This window comes from Engystomops pustulosus, chromosome 1, assembly GCF_040894005.1.
Source record: "Engystomops pustulosus chromosome 1, aEngPut4.maternal, whole genome shotgun sequence".
In the NCBI taxonomy this organism is placed as follows: Eukaryota; Metazoa; Chordata; class Amphibia; order Anura; family Leptodactylidae; genus Engystomops; species Engystomops pustulosus.
This window is the reverse complement of record NC_092411.1, coordinates 108,717,281-108,743,984: the sequence shown is the minus strand read 5'-3', so window position 1 is coordinate 108,743,984 and position 26,704 is coordinate 108,717,281. Positions and strand designations below refer to the sequence as shown.

General features: G+C 43.7%; 1 protein-coding gene across 1 annotated transcript in view; it reads right to left on the bottom strand.

The window, feature by feature from the left end:
- The window catches only part of PTCH1 (patched 1), a 76,761-nt gene extending 50,384 nt beyond the window's left edge, over positions 1–26,377 (bottom strand). Inside the window, exon 1 of the mRNA XM_072150835.1 lies at positions 26,196–26,377. Coding sequence (XP_072006936.1) covers positions 26,196–26,198 — 3 coding nt within the window. The 5' untranslated portion in view covers positions 26,199–26,377. The remainder of the gene's footprint in view (positions 1–26,195) is intronic.
- Positions 26,378–26,704: the final 327 nt, after the last annotated feature.

The following is a 26,704-nucleotide window of genomic DNA, read 5'->3' as shown; positions in this document are numbered from 1 at the left end:
CTTCCCTCTCTATTTTCTTCTTCCTTCCTCATGAGTCTTCATATTTCTGCCTGCATTGCCCTGGTTTTCTCTTCTTTCTTTTGTTCTTCATCTTTTGTTTCCTTTTCTCTATCCTCTGTATTATTACATTTCTCTCACTACTTTCTGACTACAATTTCTGTATAATTTTTGTTTTTGCGGTCCATGTGTCTTTAGTATTTTTTAAGTTTCTTGTCTACAAAAAAGTATCAGGGGAGACGTATCACTGCTTCTACACCAGTTTTCTGGCATGGATGCAGTGAAATAATCCAAAAAGAAATGTAAAAATTCTTGTGCATTGCTAGATTTTTCTATGAAAATAGTGAATACACTACTAATAGTGAATACTCCCGGTTGTAGAGTGGCCGATGGCGGGGCGGGCATGGGGCTAGGACGGACCAGGCGTAGTTTTGCCTGGTGGCTGTGCTGCACGCCAGATATATGAAGAGGCCTAAGGCCGCGGTCACACGTACCGCTAGACCTCCTTTTATAACGTGACGCACAGGGGGCAATCCTCGGCCCGAACACACATGCGTTTCCGGAGAAACGCATGCAATCGGCTTATCAACCGCATGCGTTTCCCTGGAAACTAATGTGCATTTGGCCCGAGGACCGCTCCCTGTACGCTAGCGTCGCGTTATGAACGGACGTTTAGCAGTACGTGTGACGGCGGCCTAAGCCTTTTGATGCTTCCGGCACTAAAAGGGGGGGGGGGGAGCATGGCTCTATCATGCTATGTCATCAGTTTTGTCCCAACCGATTATAGTGTCACATGATTGGGTTACCTAGCAAATGATCTGCAAATAGAGATTGCACCTGTGGAATTCATATTTTTCATGTTTCAATAGACTTCCATGGGAGAACAGAGCCAAAAATGGGACATGCCATGAGTTGTGTGTAGGGTTCTCATACACATGAATGTTGTTTTCGCTAGCCATTGTTTCTACGAATAGCATAAGTCCCCATGTATTTCTAGAGTTGCATACACACAGCTTTAGTTTCCACTTGTAGTTTGAGTAGCCTCGCACTTGAGCTGCCTGCACAAACTTCCGAACTTAAAGCAGGTCCTATTCTTGCCAGTGTTTGCAGCTGATCCTTCCAGTAGAACTCTATTGGAACGTTGAAATATGGATGACACACAGGAGTCATCCATGTGCATGTCTGTATGTGGGGATCAGTTGCTAGGTAAGACAATTATGGGACACTCCAAGTGGTTGACACAATAGGTTCCCCAGAAGATGATTCCCCAATCTCTTCAGTTGTCTTTACTTTTCCACTTTTCCAGTGTTCAGTTCTTCGCTTTTCTTTGCTTCCCCTTCTTCTCCCTCAGCATTTGTCTCCAGCTTCTTCTCTTTATCTGCTTTCCCTTTTCTGTAGTCTGTACAGTAGGCTCTGGTTTCCTTATGGCTCATATATCATGACTTTTTCTGCTTTCCTTCATCTCTAGTCTAGTCTCTAATAATCTCAGCTTTAAGGCTGGTGACACAGGTGGCGTTCAGGTTGTGATTTCCCATTGTGTTTTTGATTCATATCTTTTAGACGGAGAATCTTTTGCTTCAAAATTTGTTTTCAAATGTGATTTGTATTTTAGGGTGCGTCCTTGGTCCGTTCTTGGCCCCTTTTTGGTCCGTTTTTAAACCGACTGAAAACACATGCGTTATAAAATGCATGGGTTATTGTATGTTTACCATGAGTTTGGATGGTTTTAATGCGTTTCAAAGCTGCCTACACTTCAAATCAGCCAAATGCATGGTAAACATTCAAAACACATGCGCTTTCAAACAGACTGAAAACATATAAAAAACGTCCAAAACCTCTCCAAGAACGCCCCGTGTGGCAACACCCTAAGGCCGGCGGCACACGTGATGTTTTGAACCCGTTTTTGGGATGTTTTTAAGCAAATCAAGGCAGGTACAGGTAAGACTAGAATAGTGAGGGGAAGGGAATAAATTATAAGCTGAGGTGCTCTGCTGGCATAGCTGGAGCCCCTCAGACTGATTAGCATAATTTTTATAACTCTATATTGACGAAATTACAGCATGCAGGGTTATAATAACAGAAGTTCTGAAAAGAAGGATTACTCAGGAGCTTGTAAGTAGGACTAGTCTATCATCAGTGAATGTGATGGTAGATTTCCTTTAAAGGGGTGCCTTGACCCCAAGCTGAAACAAATACTGGGAGGTCCAGCTTGAATTCCTAGGTTTGCACAAATTATGGTGCTTGTGGGAGATATTCTGGGAAGTGGCAGAATTTTCCTTTCTTTTCTGCTTATGTTTTATATACAAGATATAAAAAGGCAATCATTTCCAACTAGCCTAGAAATCTGTGGCTAGGATGTCTCCTACGGCAACCATAATATGTAATGGTCATGTATTTTGATATGTATTCACTGGGTATGCAAAACCAAAAATAACTAAAAATTCTTATGCATATTTTATGCGTAGTATTCATGGGATTTTGAAAATCCAATTGTCACTGGGGCAAAATATATATATATATATATATATATATATATATATTTTTTGTAACTGCAATTATAAAATATACAGTTTCGACTTACATACAAATTCAACTTAAGAACAAACCGACGGACCCTATCATGTACGTAACTCGGGGACCGCCTGTACTATAAATCTATGCCTCAAATTTTAGAAAGAGGCCAAAGGACAGAGGTAAAACTGTTCTAGTTGCCCATGGAAACCAATCAGAGCTGAGCTTTAATTTTATAAACAGCTGTGGGAAAATTAAAGCTGAGTTCTCATTGGTTGACATGGGCAATTAGAACAGTTCTGCCCTCAGACACTTTAGATAAATTTCCCTCACTGTTTTATGTTTGTGTGAATCTATGAAAAAATTGTGGTAAACACTTATATATGCCAGGCATACCTATCAAACCATATCTTTCAGTAAACTTCACTACTGAGGATGGGACTGGGGATGTTACCGTGAGGCAATGTTCACATATGGCGTTTGAATTATTTGTTGTGCAAGTTTTAGCCAGCACTGCCTATTACACAGTTGTAGATAACCCTATAGCAGTGATGGTGAACCTTTGGCACAGGTGCCAGAGGTGGCACTCACAGCCCTCTATGTGGGCATCTGGGCAGTCACCTCAGGACAGAGTTCACCAGACAGGACTCAAAGCTTCCTGCAGTTCCAGACAATTTGAGATGCTGCTCTCAACACTCTCAACTGCAGTGAAAAGGTAAACAGGGCCAGATTATGTTTTGAGGTCCCCTTGCTGGCCCTATGATTCTTCCTGTATTCGTCATGTAGGCACTTGATGGTAAATAAGTGGGTTTTGGTTGTAGCTTGGGCACCTGGTCTTTAAGAGGTTCGCTATCACTGCCCTATAGTAAGCTGTAGTAAGAAGAAAATATGTGAATTATCTACCTTAACCCTGCCTTTGGTGGACCAAGAAGCGCATTTCAGGCTATGTGCACGTGAACGTTTGCTTAAAACAGACTAAAAACTAGTATGAGTTTGAGGATTGCTGAAGATGGGAGATTGAGTGTTTCTCACCCCTCTCATCTGCATTGAAAACACTTATCTAATGCGGCACGGCCGCCCATTTTGGTCACGGTGCAGTAACACTTGATGGCCTCACTGCACAATGTACGTGCATAATGCAAGTTAATGGTGGCCATAAGCTGGCCGCAGTAGTTCACGGCTACCAAAATTGGTTGTGTGCAAACATCACATCACTACAACCTCTGATCATTGGAATGAATTGAAGTGCTTACTATGGGGTTTCTACCTTTTCTCCCTTCCAACACATTTATTAGTGGCCGTTGCCAAGAAAAAATGTGATTGTCTGCATTCATCCACTTCGCTCTGAAAAGGGGCTTGGTTTTCATGGTTTGGAAACATGGTGTGGAATATATGCTCTCAAAAGTAGAAAAAAGTAGACAAAAAAAAATTGTCTAGCAGAATAGAAACTGGCACTGGGGACAGAAATATTAAATATGTATCTCCTTATCAACAGCTAATCAAAAACCAAACCAGCGGAGGTAAGGACACTTTATATAAATGTTTTGCAATGAGTGCGTTCCTGTGGTCAGAGGTTCGAGTCGGGAGATCTCTACAGCACATGGAGCGGTTTTCACTGACTGCACTCGCTCTCGGGCAAGAGGCCTAACGGTGACAGAACACGTGGCGTTTCAAACACGTTTTTGGCCTGTTTTTAAGCAGTCCGTCAAAAACAATGTACGTTAAAGAATGTGTGCGTTTTTGAAAAACGCATGCTTTTTTTGAAAACACATCCATTTTGACCAGTTTGAATTAAGATAATTGGTCAAACCTGTCAAAAACGGATGCGTTTTAAAAAAATGCATGCGTTTAACGGACTGCTTAAAACCAGCCAAAAACGCATTCAAAACATCACGTGTGCCATCACCCTGAGGCTGGTGCCACACACACCGCTTTGTTTGCGTTTGAAACGCAAATGCAGACAAAGCCACACCCACCGGGGCGGCCCGCTCGCATGGAAACGTCTGCGATTGGGAACGAGCCGCACAATGTTTTGCATAGAAATGCAGATGCGATCTGGGCCGCGGCCCGCCCCGGTGGGTGCGGCTTTGTCTGACAAAGCAGTCCTTGTGGCACCAGCCTGAATCTCATGAATTCTAACCTATTGTTTCATAAATCCACATTATTGTTCTCTGATGTCATATTTGGTTTGTGTATATATTTTTTTTTAAAAAGTCAGACAACCCCTTAACTAAGTGCATAGCACACATGTACTCCAACTGTAATTATTCTAACAAAAAATAAATAAAATGGGATGTGAGGCGCAGTACCAGGCACTGCCAGCACTTCAGGCAAGCCGCTGTGCACATTGAAGGTTCATGCAATTCCCATGTGGCAAACCATTCCTGTGAGGCTGACTAAATGTATTTTACATAACAAATGTAACAACTTTCTAAATGTAACCTGTGCCTCAAACCATGTATTTCTTCTCATCAGCACAGGGCTAAACTACAAGACGTTCCAGCAGTGAGGGAGTTAACCGCAGCACTGTGTGTGTCCATTGAAAAAAAAAACCCGAAGCGTTGCACGCGGGAGGAGGGGGCTGAGGGAACCCGCCTGTGGGAGAGAGAAAAGCGGCGCGACCTGGGCGGGGCCTGCGCCCGCGTCACGTGACGGACGGGCCTCCCGAGGAAGGCGCGCTCCCTACAGCCAGCGCGTGTGTGTTTACTATAGCGCACGCGGCCGCTCGCAGACCTGTATATTACAGGCACAGTCCCCGGTGTCCGCACTCAGCTGCCGCCTCACAAGCCGTAGTACATTCCTGAGGGAAGACACTAAACCCTATGCTGAAGTGAGGAGGCAGAAGCCCACTCCACACATGGACCATGTTATAGGGCTAGTGTAGTCCATTCATGTGCTTCTAGTCCCGCACCTCTGGAACTATTTCTGGCTTGAGCAATGGTGAAACCCCTTATGGACAACTGTGTGCTTGACATTGTATTGCATGAAGGGCTATGCACATGTTGAAGAACTGGGTGTCCATGTAAAAATGTCAGTTCCTCAAACCATCACTGACTGTATATCAGGTTCCTTCCACACTAACATATTTTTTGGCCCTTTGCATGTGCTTGCTTTAACGGGTATCACAAGGCAGTGGTCTGGATCAGTGGAAACACGCTGGGGCTAATTTATCATTATATCGGCTCTGTACAACAATTCTATGTCTGTCTTTGGAGTTCTGCTGCAGTCAGATTCATTAACCCCTTAAGGACGCAGCCTGTTTGTAGGTTAAGGCTCGGTCCTTTTTTTTAGAAATTTGACCAGTGTCTCTTCCTGTGGTAATAACTTTTTAACAATTTAAGATATCCCTGTGATTTTGAGATTGTTTTCTCGTGAGACATTGTAGTTTATGTTGGTAGTATCATTTCGGTGATCCGGTCCTTTTTTGGGGGGTAAAAATTCAAAAATTTAGGAAAAATTTGAAAAAAATTACAATTTTCAAAATTTAAAATGTTCTACTTTTTAGACAAAAAGTCACACCACAATTTTTTTGGGGTAGAAACCTTTTGCCATTGGTCTGCTTTTTATTTCCATAATTTGTTTTACTTTTCCATTTTCTTTACGGATGTGAGAAGGTTTCAAGTTTTAGTAGCAACTTCTCAGATTTTTTTGAAATTTGAAAAATGCAAAATGTTTGGTGATCAATTCAGTTTGGAAGTGCTCTACAGAGACTTTTGTACTATATACCCCCACAAGTAACACCATTTTATGAACCTAACATCTCAACCTATTCAAATCAGCATTTGAGAAGTCTATTAACCCTTTAAATATTTTTCTGGAAGCATACAAAAATGGATTGGAAATTTCAAAATTTAAATTTTTGATTACGATTTTTCTCATTTAGCCCTAAAATGGACACATTCAGAAGGAAGTTGTGGCAAATATACATCCCAAAATTTTTGCCCTGCTTCTTCCGAGTACGACAATACCAGATATGTGGATGTCAATTGCTGTTTCGTCGCACAGCGATGTCCAGAACAGAGTTAGTTCTATTGGGTTTTCGGAAGGCCAGTTTGGCTTCAAATATTTTGTGGTGCCACAGTGTACTTGAAGAGCCCCTGAAGAAACAGTACAGTAAAAAACCCCCAAAGATGTCACCATTTCGGAGACTAGACCCCTCAAAGAATTCGTCTGGGGTTGTGGTGAGCATTTCAACCCCCAACATGCAGGTCAAAATTGAATGCAAAGTAAATGGTGCATAGTAAAAATTGCGTTTTTCTTGCAAAAATGTCATTTTAGTGCCTAATATACTGTGCCCAACCCATGGCAATTTAGACAAACACCCCAAAAATCATTCTGCGGGTTGTCCTGAGTACAGCAATATCACACATGTGCCAATAATTGACAGGCTGGGCGCACGGCAGGCCTGAGAAGGGAAGGAGTGACATTTTGATTTTTCAGCTCCGTTTTCACACGTTTGGATTTGGAGTGCCATGTCATGTTTGCAGGGCCCGTGAGGTGCCAGTGTAATAGAAACCCCCGATAAATCATACCATTTTGGAAACTAGACCCCTCAAAGAATTCATCTGGGGTTGTGGTGAGAATTTTAACCCCCAACATGCAGGTCAAAATTGAATGCAAAGTAAATGGTGCATAGTAAAAATTGCGTTTTTCTTGCAAAAATGTCATTTTAGTGCCTAATATACTGTGCCCAACCCATGGCAATTTAGACAAACACCCCAAAAATCATTCTGCGGGTTGTCCTGAGTACAGCAATATCACACATGTGCCAATAATTGACAGGCTGGGCACACGGCAGGCCTGAGAAGGGAAGGAGTGACATTTTGATTTTTCAGCTCCGTTTTCACACGTCTGGATTTGGAGTGCCATGTCATGTTTGCAGGGCCCGTGAGGTGCCAGTGTAATAGAAACCCCCGATAAATCATACCATTTTGGAAACTAGACCCCTCAAAGAATTCATCTGGGGTTGTGGTGAGAATTTTAACCCCCAACATGCAGGTCAAAATTGAATGCAAAGTAAATGGTGCATAGTAAAAATTGCGTTTTTCTTGCAAAAATGTCATTTTAGTGCCTAATATACTGTGCCCAACCCATGGCAATTTAGACAAACACCCCAAAAATCATTCTGCGGGTTGTCCTGAGTACAGCAATATCACACATGTGCCAATAATTGACAGGCTGGGCACACGGCAGGCCTGAGAAGGGAAGGAGTGACATTTTGATTTTTCAGCTCCGTTTTCACACGTTTGGATTTGGAGTGCCATGTCATGTTTGCAGGGCCCGTGGGGTGCCAGTGTAATAGAAACCCCTGATAAATCATAACATTTTGGAAACTAGACCCCTCAAAGAATTCATCTGGGGTTGTGGTGAGAATTTTAACCCCCAACATGCAGGTCAAAATTGAATGCAAAGTAAATGGTGCATAGTAAAAATTGCGTTTTTCTTGCAAAAATGTCATTTTAGTGCCTAATATACTGTGCCCAACCCATGGCAATTTACACCCCAAAAATCATTCTGCGGGTTGTCCTGAGTACGGCAATATAACAGATGTGCCAATAATTGACAGGCTGGGCACACGGCAGGCCTGAGAAAGGGACAAGCAAAATTTAGCTTTTGGAGCACCCTTTTCACTAGACTGGTGTTGGGGTGCCCCTGACGTACCAGTGCATTAGAAGCCCCCGAGTAGTGACCCCATTTTAGGAAAGGGCACCCCTCAAAGTATTGTTCTAGGGTTGTATGAACATTTTAACCCCTAAGATGCTGGCCCAAATGTAATACAAAGTGAATGGGTCAGTGTAAAAATTGCATTGTTTTTTTCAAATGTGTCATTGTAGTGACAAATGACATCAGCCCAACTCATGCCACTGTGGATAAACACCCCAAAAATCATTCTGCGGGTTATTACGGGTATGGCAATACCCCATGTGTGGCAATAGGCTACAAGATGGAGACACGGCAGGATATGGAAGAGACTGGTATTTGGAGCACAGACATTTCATTTTTTTTTTACATCATAAAACATTTGTAGATGCCCTTAGGGATCAGAACAGTAGAAACCCCTGAAAACTGATCCTATTTGAAAACTACACCCCTCCATGAATAAATCTAGGAGTGTAGTAAGCATTTTAACCCCACAGGTGGACCCCAAGGATGATGCATAATGGATAGAGCATAGTACAAATTATCCATTATGTCATCTTGTGCCCAGCTCCTGCCACGGGAGACAAACACCCCAAAAATCATGATGTGGGTTCTCCCGGGTACGGCAATACCCCATATGTGGCAATAATCTACAGGCTGGGCACACGGTAGAGCTCAGCAGGGAAGGTGCGGCATGCGGCATGATGTATAAGCTGTGTGAGCTGTGTGCATCAGGGTAAAATTACATATCCAGGGATGTGTGGTATATGCGGAAACAATCTTTCATGCATAACCCTGGTTTCTCGGGGCATGTGTCACACTGGTAGATGGTTTGTTTTTTATGCCCCTTTTTGAGCACACCCTGCATCTCTTCTGTGTCCTTCCCTTGCTGGCTGTTTGGGGAACTTCTCCTGGAAAGTGCTGCCCTGGTACAATCCGTGATGTGGCCTCGCTTCCAGACGTGCTAGCACTCCCCCCTTCCTGGTCTCTAAAAATCAACTTCTTCACTACCACCTCTTGAAATTCCAGGAAAGTTCCCCTCTGGCCGGCACATCGATGTAGCACGAAAGCATTATACAATGCCATCTGCATGATGTGCACGGCCAGCTTTTTGTACCACACCCTCGATTTCCGCATGGCGTTATATGGCTGTAGTACCTGGTCCGACAAATCCACCCCTCCCATGTACTTATTGTAATCCAGAATACAGTCTGGCTTGGGGGCTTCTGCACTGGTACCTCGTACAGGGGCAGAGGTGGTGGTGTGCCCATGTATTGTTGTTAGTACAAGGACATCCCTCTTGTCCTTGTACCTAACACACAATACTGAGTCGCTGCTTAGTGCTCGGCTCTCATGCCTTCTGAGCTTTTCCCCTAGCAGCGACTTCGGGAGACCTCTCTTATTCCTTCTAACAGTGCCGCATGCCGCAGTTTGTCTGGAAGGGAGGCACTTGAACAGGGTAACACTGGTATAAAAATTATCCAGGTAGAGGTGGTAGCCCTGGTCCAGTAGTGGGTGCACTAAATCCCATACTACTTTCCCAGCAATTCCCAGGAAGGGGGGGCATTCAGGGGGCACTATTTTGGAATCCTTGCCTTCATATATCCTGAACTTATAAGAATACCCTGATGCACTCTCACACAGCTTATACATCTTCACACCATACCTTGCCCTCTTATTGGGCAGGTACTGGCGGAACTGAAGTCTCCCTTTGAAATGTACCAGGGACTCGTCTATCGATAAATGCCTCTCTGGAGTATACACTTCCATAAATTGGGCATTTAGATAATCTAATATGGGTCGGACCTTATATAGCCTATCATAACTGGGGTCACCTCTGGGTGGGCACCTTGCATTGTCGGCAAAATGCAGAAACTTATGGATGGCTTCAAAGCGCATCCTACTCATTGCCATGCGGAACATCGGGGTGTGGTACAGAATGTCTGTGCTCCAATAATCCCTGATAGATGGCTTCTTTACTAGTCCCATAAGAAGTACTATGCCCCAATACTTCTCCATCTCTGCTGCACTAACAGGGGTCCACCTGTGGGGTTGTGAATAAAAAGAAGTGGGGTTTTGGGCAATGTATTGTGCAGCGTAGAGATTAGTCTGGGACACCATCAGACCAACTAGGTCCTCACTAAAAAAGAACTTAAAAAAGTCCACTGGCCCGAGCCCTGCCGTGTCTCTGTGTATCCCAGGACTGGCCGTAAAATCAGGGACCTGAGGGGCATAATTACTGGGGGTCACCCATGTGGGGTCAGAAGTCCCGGGCACTCCAGCAGAAGTCCCGGGCACTCCGGCAGAAGTCCCGGGCACTCCGGCAGAAGTCCCGGGCACTCCGGCAGAAGTCCCGGGCACTCCGGCAGAAGTCCCGGGCACTCCGGCAGAAGTCCCGGGCACTCCGGCAGAAGTCCCGGGCACTCCGGCAGAAGTCCCGGGCACTCCGGCACTCTGTAAGCGCCTTCTCGGGGGTTCTTCAGAGTCGCTTTCTGAGGAAGAGGTAGATAGATAAAACGGACACTCGTCCCCACTAGCTGACTCCGTATCGGAGGCCATAAAACTATAGACCTCCAAATCAGTATATGATTTTTGTGACATGATGGGGGAGATAGTATAGTACCTACACTACACTACACCTACTACACTACACCACACAACGCCTTCTCCTCCTCACAACGCCTTCTCCTCCTCACAACGCCTTCTCCTCCTCACAACGCCTTCTCCTCCTCACAACGCCTTCTCCTCCTCACAACGCCTTCTCCTCCTCACAACGCCTTCTCCTCCTCACAACGCCTTCTCCTCCTCACAACGCCTTCTCCTCCTCACAACGCCTTCTCCTCCTCACAACGCCTTCTCCTCCTCACAACGCCTTCTCCTCCTCACAACGCCTTCTCCTCCTCACAACGCCTTCTCCTCCTCACAACGCCTTCTCCTCCTCACAACGCCTTCTCCTCCTCACAACGCCTTCTCCTCCACACAACGCCTTCTCCTCCACACAACGCCTTCTCCTCCACACAACGCCTTCTCCTCCACACAACGCCTTCTCCTCCACACAACGCCTTCTCCTCCACACAACGCCTTCTCCACCACACAACGCCTTCTCCACCACACAACGCCTTCTCCACCACACAACGCCTTCTCCACCACACAACGCCTTCTCCTCCTCACAACGCCTTCTCCTCCTCACAACGCCTTCTCCTCCTCACAACGCCTTCTCCTCCTCACAACGCCTTCTCCTCCTCACAACGCCTTCTCCTCCTCACAACGCCTTCTCCTCCTCACAACGCCTTCTCCTCCTCACAACGCCTTCTCCTCCTCACAACGCCTTCTCCTCCTCACAACGCCTTCTCCTCCTCACAACGCCTTCTCCTCCTCACAACGCCTTCTCCTCCACACAACGCCTTCTCCTCCACACAACGCCTTCTCCTCCTCACAACGCCTGCTCCACCACACAACGCCTTCTCCTCCACACAACGCCTTCTCCTCCACACCACGCCTGCTCCACCACACAACGCCTTCTCCTCCACACAACGCCTTCTCTTCCACACCACGCCTGCTCCTCCTCACCACGCCTTCTCCTCCTCACAACGCCTTCTCCTCCTCACAACGCCTTCTCCTCCTCACAACGCCTTCTCCTCCTCACAACGCCTGCTCCACCACACAACGCCTTCTCCACCACAAAACGCCTGCTCCACCACACAACGCCTGCTCCACCACACAACGCCTTCTCCTCCACACAACGCCTTCTCCTCCACACAACGCCTTCTCCTCCACACAACGCCTGCTCCTCCACACAACGCCTTCTCCTCCACACACGCCTTCTCCTCCTCACAACGCCTTCTCCTCCACACAACGCCTTCTCCTCCACACAACGCCTTCTCCTCCACACAACGCCTTCTCCTCCACACAACACCTGCTCCACCACACGCCTGCTACTCCTAAACGCTACTCCTACTCGCTACTCCTAAACGCTACTCCTAAACGCTACTCCTCCAACTCCTAACGGATCGCACTGAAAAGTGCGGTTGTGGGGGATAGGGAAAACGTACAAGGGGGGGGGGTAATTTTGTGTTTTAGGGTACAGTACAGGGACAGCTCTCTAGCACAACTCTCTCTAACAACTCCAACACCAAAATGGCGCTGTTAGAGAGGGTTGTGCTGAGTAGATCAGCCCCCCAGCGTCAGAGATCGCTGTCATTGGCCAATCTGAATCGATTAGCCAATGGCGGCGATCGACGTCACAGGACCAATCAAATTGGTCCTTTGATGTCATCGGTGGGGTGTCGGCAAGCGTTGCCGACACCTCCCACCGACGTGTCACCGGCCCGCGTCACGGATCGCTGTCATTGGCCAATCGCGATGGATTGGCCAATGGCGGCGATCGACATCACAGGACCAATCAAACTGGTCCTGTGATGTCATCGGTGGGGTGTCGGCAAGTAATGCCGACACCTCCCACCGACATGTCACCCTGTCTCGTGACAGGGGGACGTCCGAAAATGGAGTAGCGCTCGCGTCCGATATATCGGACGCTGAGCGTTAAGGCACTTTGCTCAGCGTCCGATATATCGGACGCTGAGCGCTAAGAGGTTAAAGGGAACCTGTCACCACAGGATGCCTGTTCAGGGTGATCAGGGTGCGATCAGGGTTTGGTCAGTGAAAAACTGACATTTTGCATCAGAGTTTAATCAGTTTTCTGTCAGTTTGTTCAGTGTCTCAGTTTTTCACACGCATTTTCAATGCAATTTCAATGCGTTTTTCACACGCGGATAATGCACGTGAAAAGGACTCAGGACTGAGCTCTATCTTTTCTATGGCAATTCATGCGTGAAGAACGCATTGGACTTGCAGTTGTCTCACAGTGCAATGCGTTTTTGATATCTCCATAGACTTATATGGTGCGTTTTTCACGCGTGTGACTTGTAAAATAGAGCATGCCGAGATTTAAACGCGCGTTAAGAAAAATGCAAGTGCGAAAAAGCCCATTGATTATAATGGGTCAGAGTGTAATGCAAGTTCTGCGCGTCAAAAGCACGTGCGTGGAAGGGGCCTTAATGTTGTCCAGGCATGTCCTTGTAATGATGGTGTGCAGACCGCATGCAGAATTAACAACTTATTCGCTGCTGCGTAATTGATAGCCGACCGATGTGCCTCGTGCACGTGCATGCAAAGTGCGCGTTTCTCCCTCCTAACGCGCCCATGGCCGGAGAGGAGATACTAAACAGACTGTGCATGTCCAAGATTTCGAAAGAGAGAAGGCAGGGCAGGAATCGGCTGAAAAGAGAACTGTAGTAGGAGTCTTGATGATGCTGCTAGCCGGAGGCTTGGTGAACGCTTGACTGCTGGACCCCGAAGCCCACCCCACTGACTGGAGCTACCTGTGAATATAAGTTGTTATTTCAGCATGCAGCACTCAATCATTATGAGGACAAGCCTGGACAACATTAAATGCAGCCTATAAGGTATGTTTAGGGGTTTAACAGCAGTCCCGCTGGTGACAGGTTCCCTTTAAAGTGGCTTTTGGCCCTTGATAAATCTGTCTGCTATGGGGTCGTTTGTAACAGTCGCATAAATAGTTGCAACAATTTATCAAAATTCGCAGCACATAGACCAGAGTGAGGGCTGGAGTCAATTTGCGTCAAAACTTGAAGTCACAATTCATGAATTCAGTCCTATTGTGATAACTTGCCTATGCAAATAAAGAATTTGGTGTAAGAAGGGTGATGTCAAAGTGACTTTGCGTTGTTCTATGTTCATTGGGTAAGGCCGCGGTCACACGTACCGCTAAGCGTCCGTCATAACGCGACGCTAGCGCACAGGGGGAGGTCCTCGACCCGAACGCACATGCGTTTCCAGAGAAACGCATGCGATCGGCTTAACAATCGCATGCGTTTCCCTGGAAACGCATGTGCGTTCGGGCCGAGGACCTCCCCCTGTGCGCTAGCGTCACGTTATGAACGGACGTCTAGCGGTACGTGTGACCGCGGCCTAAGTCTCAAAACAGCATTTGCACCACAAGTGCACCAAAGCAATGTCACACATAGATAAAAAAGTGACGCTTCACCCCCAATGAGTCCAAAGCAAGTTATTAACACGTGCTCAAGTGCAAGGGTCCTTAGTGTGTGCTGATGTATCTTCAGTGGGAAAAATGCCGATTTCAATGTTGTTCAGGCTTGTATTCATATGCAGATTTGTTGCAGCCATTTTGGGACTTAAAATCAGTTCCTTTTACCTAAATTGGTCCTTAAAGGGAACCTGTCACCAGGAGACCCATTTTTAGCACTCCCCCAGTCCCCACAAAGCATAGCACATACACTGCCAAAGTGTTTTTGTATAAAAAATGGGTTTTACAGAAAAAAAGATATGTTATAATTTACCTTTCATTAGCATCTGCTGTGTGACTAGGCAGTTGGCCACTGGGAGGGGCTGGAAAGGAGCAGTCCCCCCCACCCTTGGGAAACATGTGACCTTTTCAAATATATAAATAACTCCCCACACTCGGGATTGGCTGTAGAGGAGCAGGGGGCGTCGCTAAGCCAAGTGATGGTTGTTTTCATATATTTGAAAAGGTCACATGGAGAAGCTGTTCCCCAAGGGTGGAGGGGAACTGCTCCTTTCCTGCCCCTCCCAATAGGCAACTGCCTAGTCACACAGCAGATGCTAATGAAAGGTACAATATAACATATCTTTTTTTCTGTGAAACGAATTTTTTTATACAAAAACACTTTGTCAGTGTATGTACTATGCTCTGTGGGGACTGGGGAGTGCTAAACATGGGTCTCCTGGTGACAGGTTCCCTTATGTAACGTGTGGCAGTGCCCAGTGCAATTTTCCTGTGTCAGATGAGGCTCATACTGACTTGTAAACTATCTTTACATACAGTTAGACATCCTGCAAAAGTACAAATGGAGTTACATTGCAGCCAGGGTCTTGATGAAGGGCTTCATGCTGGCATCAATGCATGCCTATTAGTCTATGCCGGAGGAACCACCTAATAGGCCCCCTGCCAATTTCATGTATAAAACACAAGGCTGTGGTCATCTGTGCATCATAGATAATGCAGTGTCCTGTTTCACAGACCTACCACTTTGCCATGGACAGAACTGTGTATAGGCACAGAGTCCTTTTTGGCTCTAAACAGCATTGCCCATCTGTTATCATGACTACAGTTTGGCTGTGTTGTTTTGCGGGGAAGAAGGGACTCCTTGCATCCTATATAACTATGATGCAAGGAGTCCTATCCTTAGCATTGTGGTTAGGCTGTGAAACAAGACAGGGCACAATGATTAACCCCTCACGGGCTGAGTCCTCTTCATACAAAGGTGGGGGTTTTTGCATATTGCATAAAACCCCCACCGCTAATAACCGCGGTCGGTGCTAATAACCCCTCCGTTGCCGCCCGCAAAGTCACCAGCGGCATTTAAAAGACGGTGGCGCGCGGGCGCCGCCATCTTTGTTTTGATCGCCGCGCCCCCAAACGTCATCGGGGGGCGGCGATCGGTTGCCATGGTAGCCTCGGGTCTTCGTTTGACCCGAGGATACATGGCTTCTGCATATGCATTACAATGAGCCTGTGGCTCATTGTAATGTATAGTGTGCAAAAATGCCACATATTGCAATACTGTAGTATATGCAGTATATGGTAGGAGCGATCTGACCATCTAGGGTTAATGTACCCTAGATGGTCTAAAAAATAGTGAAAAAAAAAAGTTTAAAAAATTTAAAAAATTAATAAAATATTAAAAGTTCAAATCACCCCCCTTTCCCTAGAACGGATATAAAACATAATAAACAGTAAAAATCACAAACATATTAGGTATCGCCGCGTCACAAAATGCCCGATCTATCAAAATATAAAAACGGTTACAGGCGTCGATGACCTCCAAGGCGGGAAATGGCGCCCAAATGTCCGAAATGCGACTTTTACACCTTTTTACATAACATAAAAAATTAAATAAAAAATGATCAAAATGTCGCACAGACCTCAAAATGGTAGCAATGAAAACGTCGCCTCATTTCGCAAAAAATGACCCCTCACACATCTCCGTGCGCCAAAGTATGAAAAAGTTATTAGCGTCAGAAGATGGCAAAACATTTTTTTCTTTTTTGTACACATTTGTTTAATTTTTGAAAATGTATTAAAACACAATAAAACCTGTATAAATTTGGTATCACCGCGATTGCACCGAACCAAAGAATAAAGTAGGCATGTTATTTGGAGCGAAGAGTGAAAGTCGTAAAAACTGAGCCCACAAGAACGTGCGTTTTTTTTTTCACTTTTTCCACATTTGGAATTTTTTTTCAGCTTCGCAGTAGACGGCATGTTAAAATAAATAACATTACGGGAAAGTAAAATTTGTTACGCACAAAATAAGCCCTCACACAGGTCTGTACACGGAAAAATGAAAAAGTTATGGATTTTTGAAGTTGGAGAGCGAGAAATGAGCCGAAAGACCCTGCGTCCTTAAGGGGTTAAAGATCAACCACAGCCATGTGTTTTGCCATTACACCAAAAATCTCCATAGCTTGTGCAATGATGAGGAACCAGTGGCAGCTACAAACAAAGACCGTCCAGCACAACCAAAAGCGTATATACAAATGAGCAGGTGCACAATCAAGTCAACTACACAACAAAAAAAGGGGGAAAGTGTGCACCAAAGATAGCTCAGTAGACACTATATGCAAAAAGTATTGTAAACTTTATTCATTACCAAACAAGATACATATATGACACACATTTAAAAACATCTAAAACATGTAATATACATACATATCAACTGGTGACCAAGGTGCAGGTCGACCCAATGTAGGTCCCCCTGCGGTGGACTGAAATCCTACCAACCAAAATGTATTGAGGCATGCCAAATCTCAACAAATACAGACATCAGTAAATAATGACAGTGAATCCCTAAAAATTCATGAATCCTATGAACTGCCAAAGCATAAATCAAGTATCAAAAGGAGTAAATAAACCTGAAAGTGCAAGTGCATGCAGTGTGCCAATAGAACCCAGGTATAGCAACCAAAGTGCTCTTATAAGGCTGGCAATCAGGCGGTAGGGAAATGCAGGGGTAATGGCATACACCATCCTCTGGCACATACCAAGGTCCTACAGTTGATGCGGTTCCTGCACTGCTGTAATCCTCTGTGTGATTGTCTACTGTTGGGGATTCCCTAATTAGAGCAGCAACCTACCAACCAGGGTCATGAGGAAAGCCCTGGGGATGAATCCCCATCTCAAGGACAACTGACACAATGTATTTTTAAATTACTTAGCTACAGTTTATTTCCCTGTGGTTCGCAACAAGACTTGTACCCCAACCCTGAGTATGGGAGGCAGTACAGTCCCAAAAAAATCACCAAATTTTGCTCAAGAAACTTGCAACTTGGAAATGTTGTGCAACTTATAAAAAAAATACTCATATGCCAGATTTAAAGAGGACTTGTCACCCTGAAAAATGTCATTAGGAGCTAGTGCTAAAACAAACACGGCAGTGTTACAATGATAGCATACACTGCTGCGCTGTACACTACAAACGCTGGACCGTTCTCAAAGCAGTCCGGCGTATTCATGAGGGGGCAGTCCAAGGCGCTGCCACGCGTCATGTGGCAGTCACTGCTTCTAATCCCGCCCCCTCACAAATGCCCCCGACCGCTTTGAGAGCAGTCCTGCGTTTGTAGTGTACAGCGTAGCAGTGTTAGTAAGCGTTATCAGAGGTTTCCGACAACGCTAACATTGTAACGCTGCTGCGTTTGTTTTAGCACTAGTTCTGTTTTTCAGGGTGACAGGTCCTCTTTAACCCCTTAACGCTCTGCGCCGTAGCTCTACGGCGCAGAGGTATAAGGAGTATATGAAGTGGGCTCAGGGGCTGAGTCCTCTTCATACAAAGGTGGGGGTTTTTGCATTTTGCAGAAAACCCCCACCGCTAATAACCGCGGTCGGTGCTTGCACCGATCGCCACTATTAACCCTGTCATTGCCGCCAACAAAGTCTTCTTTTGACACGAGGCTTAATGGCTTCTGGAGATTCGTTACAATGAGCCAGTGGCTCATTGTAATGAATTACCTGCAAAAATGCCATATATTGCAATACAGAAGTATTGCAATATATGGTAGGAGCGATCTGACCATCTAGGGTTAATGTACCCTAGATGGTCTAAGAAATAGTGGAAAAAAAAAGTTTAAAAAATAAAAAAAATTAATAAAATATTAAAAATTAAAATCACCCCCCTTTCGCTAGAACTGATATAAAACATAATAAACAGTAAAAATCACAAACATATTAGGTATCGCCGCGTCCAAAAATGCCCAATCTATCAAAATATAAAAACAGTTACGGCTGGCGGTGACCTCCGAGGCAGGAAATGGCGCCCAAATGTCCAAAATGCGACTTTTACACCTTTTTACATCACATAAAAAATGAAATTAAAAATGATCAAAATGTCGCACAGACCTCAAAATGGTAGCAATGAAAACGTCGCCTCATTTTGCAAAAAATGACACCTCACACAGCTCCGTACCCCAAAGTATGAAAAAGTTATTAGCGTCAGAAGATGGCAAAAAATTTTTTTCCTTTTTTGTACACATTCGTTTAATTTTTGAAAATGTATTAAAACACAATAAAACCTATATAAATTTGGTATCACCGCGATCGCACCGAACCAAAGAATAAAGCCGAGGTGTTATTTTGAGTGCACAGTCAAAGTCGAAAAAAAACTAAGCCCAAATTTTTCCACATTTGGAATTTTTTTCAGCTTCGCAGTACACGGCATGTTAAAATGAATAACATTACGGTAAAGTAAAATTTGTTACGCACAAAATAAGCCCTCACACAGGTCTGTACACGTAAAATTAAAAAGTTATGGATTTTTGAAGTTGGAGAGCGAGAAATGAGCGGAAAAACCCTGCGTCCTTAAGGGGCTAAACAAGCCCCTCAAAACAGAAAAAAGACGGGCAAAAATTTCCAGACTAAAGATAAATGACACCATTGGTGTCTTCAGTATTCTGCTGACCTGGAAATTAAAGGGAACCTGTCATCAAAATTGGCCTAATAAACCCACTACCAGTATGTTGTCAAGGAGTTGAACACCTTCCAGATCATGTTTCTGGTGGTCTCATCCAGAAAATCAACTTTAAAGTTAGATGTATAAAGTCACGGAGGTGGAGAGTTTAACACTGAAGTCAAGCTCTTGCTAACTTTAAATACCTCCTCCCATGGGATTGAAATCATGTGCAGACTTCAGGAGATCGGATCAATTATGTACCTGGACACAGGACCACCAATAACATTTTATTTGGTTTTCAATATACAAAGAAAAAGTGCATTTTGCTGGGTATTTTGCAAGTATCATTAATCACAATGCAGTTTCTGATACAGCAAGTAAGAGATTTGTATAGAATATAACATGAAATGACATAAGATAATATGAAAATTAAATGAGGATGCCCTGGGAAGGGTGCGTCATTATGTTTGTGTAAGTATCTGATTCTAGGACCCGCTGCTTGATCCACCGTGGGAAGGACATTACTCCTTGGTGACCCTCCTGTATGATGTGGCTGTTCTCACTTTCATAATTGCAGGGCTCACAATGTACCATTGAGGAATTGTGTGTTGTACCACTCAGTAAGACGAAATGGTGTAAATAATTCCGTGCCTGGGGTGAATTCTCTATGTCTCCATGGGGGCATGTGCTTAGAGAGGAGGAAAGGATGGGAATATAGTTTATGCACCTCCTTCCATGCTACTAGTGTATCTCTCAATACTATCAAAACCTTTGCTATTGTGGGCCATCTATTGTACTTCGTGTGTAGGAGTGCTACTAGGTCATGGGGTGGTGAGTGCGCTTATTCTAGTTCTATGTTGGGACATTTGTTTGTAGTATGGAAGTCTGTTATGTGGTAAGGGGGCATTTGAAGGAAGGGAAAGATTGACTTCAATGTTTAACTCTCTGCCTCCATGACTTCATAAAACCAATTTAAATCCCACTTCAAAGTAGATTTTCTGGATGATGCACCACACCAGGCTATGAAAGAAATATCATCAAGAAGCTGCTCAGCTGCTTGCCAACATACTGCTGGTGGTTTATTAGGCCAGTTTCTGATGACAGGTTCCCTTTAAAGTCATCATGCTATTTACACTGCATGGTTATCACTGTAAATTTAAAGCATCAGAATTGAATTTTCTACAAATTTTCCCCAGAATTAAGGGTTAATAAAATGAATCAATACATTCTGTATACTCCAAAATGGTGCCAGTACTAAATATGACTCAACATTTCAAAAGCAAGCTCTAATTTGATGAATGAAAATTTTATAAAGTTACGGCTTTTGAAAGGTGGGGGTCAAAAATCTATAAGTGTCAAACTCCAGAATAAATGCAACACATGGACCATTCTGTAATTTTCAGAAGCTGGCCTGACATAAATTGACATTTTTTTTTTTAAAGAAAAACTGCAACAATGAAAAAGAAATATTGTTTTCATATTTACTGCCAAAACTATACACTTCAAAGCTGATTAGGATTTTCCCTACTGCGGACACTGTTTATAGTGGAGCCCCTCTGTCATGATGCTCTGTTCACATTCTGGTTTCTATTGTATTAAAGAGTAACAACATCTGATGGACCTCAGTGACTAGCACTGGAGTTCACCTGGTTCCATATAGGACCAAACAAGTTTGTAGAGCAGCACTGTGACTGGATTCAATCCAGAGAGGGTGCAAGCTTCAAAAGGATCCGACTCAAGATCCTGTCAATGTACACTCCTCGATTTAGAAGCAGCACTCCAAGATAAATCTTGGAGTGCTGCTTCTAAATCGAGGAGTGGTTCCATATAGGTTTTTGTCACTCATTAAATATGATGAAACCTGTGACAGAAATTCTAACCCAAATGTGAAGAGAGCCCACTGTGAGTAGTCAATGAGTCTCCAAACAGTGTTCTGGAAACAGAGGAGGTTACCTGAATGACTGACTTTGAAAAAGAGGAACAAATGTTCACAAGTTCACACACAAGATGTGGCACAGAAGAAGTACCTGAGCATAAAATATAAATTAACCTCATCTTAGGATTTTTTCTTAAAAGCGTTCCCACTTTCAACACTTTTGTCATCCACATTCGGGCAGATGTGTGTGAACGCTGAGATTCTGATTGCTGGAACACCCAACAATCATGGGAACTGGGGTCTAAAAATCCCCTGTGTGAAGAGCAGTGGTGGGCATATATCATTCTATTGACATGTAAGCTTGTTACTTGCTATTTGCTATTTGCTGTGAGTTGTAGTAAGATTTCAGGATTAATAGAACAGACCCCAAAAGTATACATTTTCAGCTGCTACAAAGGATTTAATCCAATCACCAAATCCTTGGTTCATTTGAAAGTAACTAACTTTTTTGTCAGTAACTGTCTACATTATTTTATACAGAAAAAAAAGCAAAATACACAGGACACAACTAATACTAAGTCTCTTATGGTCTTCATCAAGGGGATGGGGGTTTACTGTTTGCCTGGGTGTGAGGTTTCCCGCTGGGTAGAGTGTAAAAGAATCCCCATAGAGATCAATGTATGCAGTAAGCTCGTTAACTCCCCCTAGTGGAGACAGAAGATCGCCGGTATGTTGTGTTTTACATGGGTTTTCCAGGTATAGGAAAAATCATTTAAAGGGGTTTGCCCATGAAAGAGAATGCTCGGATTTCAATCCCCTAGTAATGTTTACACAATAAAGATAATTTTTAACGTTTTACTTTACAATTTTATTCAGTTTTATTGCTGTTTTATCTCCAATTACTCCCTAGGCTGGTCAGTGTAAAATTCCAGAACGTGGGCAGGGACTCTCTAAGCAGGTACATTATCATCCCTCTAGTGTTATGAGCTGCTTTGTACTGACTATGTGGTTAGAATATCAGGGTACAGGTTTATATACACTTTTATTTAGCTTCTGAACATTGTACTAGTATCTGACAGAAAAAGAGATGAGACAGATCAGAGATAATGAGATCCATGAGATGCCTATAACACACAATTACATTTTCAGCTCTACTACATCCCAGCCAAAACACACTGTCAGATATGCTGTGCCTCCCTCTCCCTCCGCCTGAATAAAGATGTTATCTGCCTGTAGCTTGTAGATTTACTCTCCATAGGCTGCTTGCCGGCAGAAAGTGTGTGTGTGTGTGAGCTCGTCTTCAAATGTAAGGGTTCGGGGCCATGCAGAGAGGAGCAAAGTGCAGCCTCAGTCAGGAGAACAATGGGGCACATTAACTTACCTGGTCCGAGGAGTTCCGATGATTATGCACTCTGAAACCATTCACTAAAATCGTGCACCCGATATCCTGCATGTGTCGCTTCCCTGCTCAGGTCCGCCGGAGTTCACCTTCTTCTTCTTGGTGCATGTAAGTGCTTGATCTTGGGACACAATTTGAAAGTTAAATCCTGCGCTCAGTCCGAATCAGTCAGATAGTTCAACGGCATTCCCCCCGATTTATGTCGCATGAAAGCCAGCGCAGCCGGGCCACAATCCCATCGTGTACGTCACAATCCCCAGTTAAATACCTGTCACAGCGGCACAAATCCCGAAAACATCGGTAAATCCGACAAAAGTGCGGCCGTGAACCCTTAGTAAATAGGCCCCAATGTGTCTTCCTGACCCTAAAGTCAGAAGGTTAACGGTTGGATCCCGGAGCAACCGAAATATAATTCCAACCTGTCTCTATCAGTTCTGGTATACTATCTGTGAAATGCTGTATTTTTGTTAATAACAGGGAATTAGAGAATGTGTTATTTTTTTATCCTGGGTATTTTTAAGAATCTCGTTTTCATGGGAATACCCCTTTAATATAGCTAAATATAGGTTCTAAAATAACAAAAATTATACTTCTGACTGATCTCTTCCCACTTTAGTTAAAACACTTCTTAGGACCTCATTGGCCTTTACTTTCTGGTAAATCCATTACACACATAAAAGGGGTTGTCCACTTTCAGCAAATAATTTATATGTTTTGTGTAAGGAAAAATTATACAATTTCCCAATATATTTTCTGTATCAAATGCTCACAGTTTTCTAGACCTCTGCTTGCTTGGAAATCTTTCCGTGGTCATGCGCAGCACATGCAGATGCAGGAGCTGTTATTATCACAGATCTGCAAATACTCTCTGTGATACTCAAGGCTCACAGACCTGCATGTCTATTGTCCATCACATGACCATCGACAGGTTTCTATGCAGCGAAAATAAACATAGAAGCTTTCAATAGAAGGACAGCAAGCAGAGCTCTAGAAAATGGTAAAAAATTGATACAGAAAGTATATTGTAAAATTGTATAAGTTTTCCTTACACAAACCATATACAATTTTTGCTGAAAGTGGACAATCCCTTTAAGTGCAAAAATATAACAGCTTCAACAATCATCAACAGTGATTGGATATTTTTAAGGTTTTTCTGTGTACCCAGACAGGGTCTAAACTGGAATGAAGGGATATCATCAACTTTCTTATGTAAGTATGTTTGCTACTATATTTTCTTCGATGACTCCCCTATTCATATATGCAATTCATTTTTTCATGCCAATTGTAAATATTCCTATGGGTCAAATATGAGCATGCCATTTTATAGCACTCCAAAATAAATCCTTCACAGGCTCATTTTAAATTGTGCAAGTTTTTTTTTCCCTTAAAAAAGAAGACTCAGATACTAAAACGTATAACAAAGAAATGCATATAATATTTCAATATTAAGCCACAGCCCAATTGATTTAGACCTCTATGGTAACCCCAACAGTGTGAGAATCCTAGTAATACAATGATTTTTATAAAACTGTGGTATAAACTGCAGCTCCTACAAAATTTTTATGTCTCAGCTTTGCTTTTAGTTGGAGAAAGAAGTTGCACTGCTAACACTTTCTATCCATGATATTATTAGGAATGAAGCAATGACTGGACCTTTAGTTTGCTGCCAGCCACAGTGTATGCTCTGAGGTCATGCTGTACACTCACTGCACCATGGGCCTGGCCATCACTAGTTGGATGCAGGACAGCACGGCGGAAACAGTCTGGGCACAAGATGACTTCTAACCACTGGCACTCGTCATCACTCACACACAGGAGAGCACATTGGCAAGAAACTAGTTCCATTGACGATACTAGGTCTTGGGAGTGGTGATTAGTGGAAGGCACCCTGCACCTCAATGTGGTTAACTTTCCCAAAATGGCCCAAAATAGTGCTGCCAGCGAATTCCTGGCTTTATGAGTAGGTTAGCACTAAACAAGCACTATCTAATGGTTCTCTCCCTGTGGTCTAGTAGCCTTCATATACAACTGATAAATTACTGTTGGGATATAATTGGCCTTGTTTCAGTAATGTTTGAAAAAGAGGAAGAGGTGTCATTGTAATAGTCTGCCTCAACTTGGGTGGTCAGAAGAATTCCTGTCCCCAATTTGTTATATAGAGTGCTACCATAATGCTCTTCCTGATCAATCTGCCCCTTTTTACATTCATAAGCTTTGTTGGCTTTAATGTGAATGCCCTGAACATGTTTTGTTACCTTTCACAAATCCTTAGGATCCACACTTGTGTAGCAAGGGAAGACATGAGCAAAGTAGTGCTTTCTTAATGTGAGAAGTAGGGTGTGTAAGGATAACTTGGTGTAGGGGATAAGTCTACATTTATATCTACCCTGGAAGTAATAACTCATCAGTGCTTATGCAGCATGTCTAATGACTGTCAGCCAGGGTCACAATGATGATAGCTGTCACATATGGCTACAACATGGTGTAAGTAATACCAATGTGGAGTCTTCTATAAGTAGCACTCCAGTAATCTCACTAAATGGCATACAATTCTATTACCTCATATATAGCCATCCTACAGGGGATGCCTACATTCTAGACTCCACCTGCTCAGCAAGTGCCATAATAAACATTATTATTATACATGTTTCTAAGAACACACATTATTATTAAACATGTTTCTAAGAACACACATTATTATACATGTTTCTAAGAACACACGTTGTTATTATTATTATTATTATTATTATTATTATACATGTTTCTAATAACACACTTTTGTAAACCACATTGTCACACAGTCACCCTCATCTATGGGTAACTTCTGGCACAGCTACAAAAGTTACCCTGGGAGAGCAGTGGTAGTCACTGACCTCACCTGCACTGGTCTATAAGCATTAGTAATACATGGTGTCAGACAGAAGCCATGCATTGCTCATAAGAGATATATTTGCATCAGTGTGCATGATGGATTAGTTCACACTAATACGTTTAGCTTGAGTTCCCTACAACTACAACTTTCCTAACAACATCTGTGTATGTAGTGCCCGATGGTCCAAGTAACCCAGCAATAGCCCATTGCAAGAGAGTGCAGTGCTGGGAGTAACACATTTATTAGAGATATACGCCTGAGAAGTGAATGGCAAGTAAAACAATTCCGCTTCATTGTAAATCCCTTTCATACAGCTAATCCGGTTTACACATCACGCCTACATAATTCAATAGGACTTTCTACACTGAGTATAAAAGGTGTAATGTGTGGGTGGGGGAAATAAAGATGAAAAAACTGGAACAGAACATTTCCAGCTTCCAGCGATCTGCCTGTCACTTATCTATCTGGGGGATCTGATTTCAAGCCTGTGTCCTACAATACTCTGTGCTGTCCAAATATCCTCCCAGATTAGATACACCTTTCATGAAACAAAGCCACCAAGAAATTCCTGCTGTCACACACCATACACATAAGGAAGGGGAAAAAAATAACAAAATCCAAGGTTAGGGTTTGTAAAGAAGCACATGCTATGATAACAGCACAACTGTATGGGAACAGGGCACACTCTGGGTTACTGCCCTTTCCAAAACATTCCGTATTCCACCACATAATCCCAATTCCCAGATCCTGTATCCACACAAACACCCTGCCAACCCTTCCCTGCCCTCCTCCGCAGTAGCAAGATCACAACACAGCCGGTGCCATTTGCCAACATCCCACTTCAGAGGGTCACTTATGTCATTATTCTGCAATTCAGCATGTCATTGTACTTACCATCAAGTCCCTTGTCACATGTGCTAAGCCCCAGTGAAATGGAAGATGATATTTTTCCTTGTATCCTTAGGGGGGACCTTTGAGATCACATCAATTCCCTGCCATCAGGAACTGAGAGTGTAATAATCCTTCTGGTGTTCAGGCATTCTGCAGAGTGCTGGAAGCTCTCACAATTACATGACTGTTTCTATTAGGCAGCTCCATCGTCTTCCATGTGGGTGGTCTGCCTCTCAATAGGCAGGACCTGTCAACGTCACGTGACTCCCAGAAACAAGAAAGAAGAAGATGAAGAAACACGGTGACCTTTTTAATACAATAAGTTCTACAAGAGAAAGCAACATGTTATGTGCACCAGCCTGGTCATGCAGGCAAACATACTGCCCCCTGCTTTTATCTACTGGTCCACAGAAGCAGCAGATGAAAGAGCAGAAATGATGATTGCAGAAGCAGACATCATAAAACATGGTCATTTTGGGTGCACCATTCACTCCAGAGGCTTTGAAAACTTT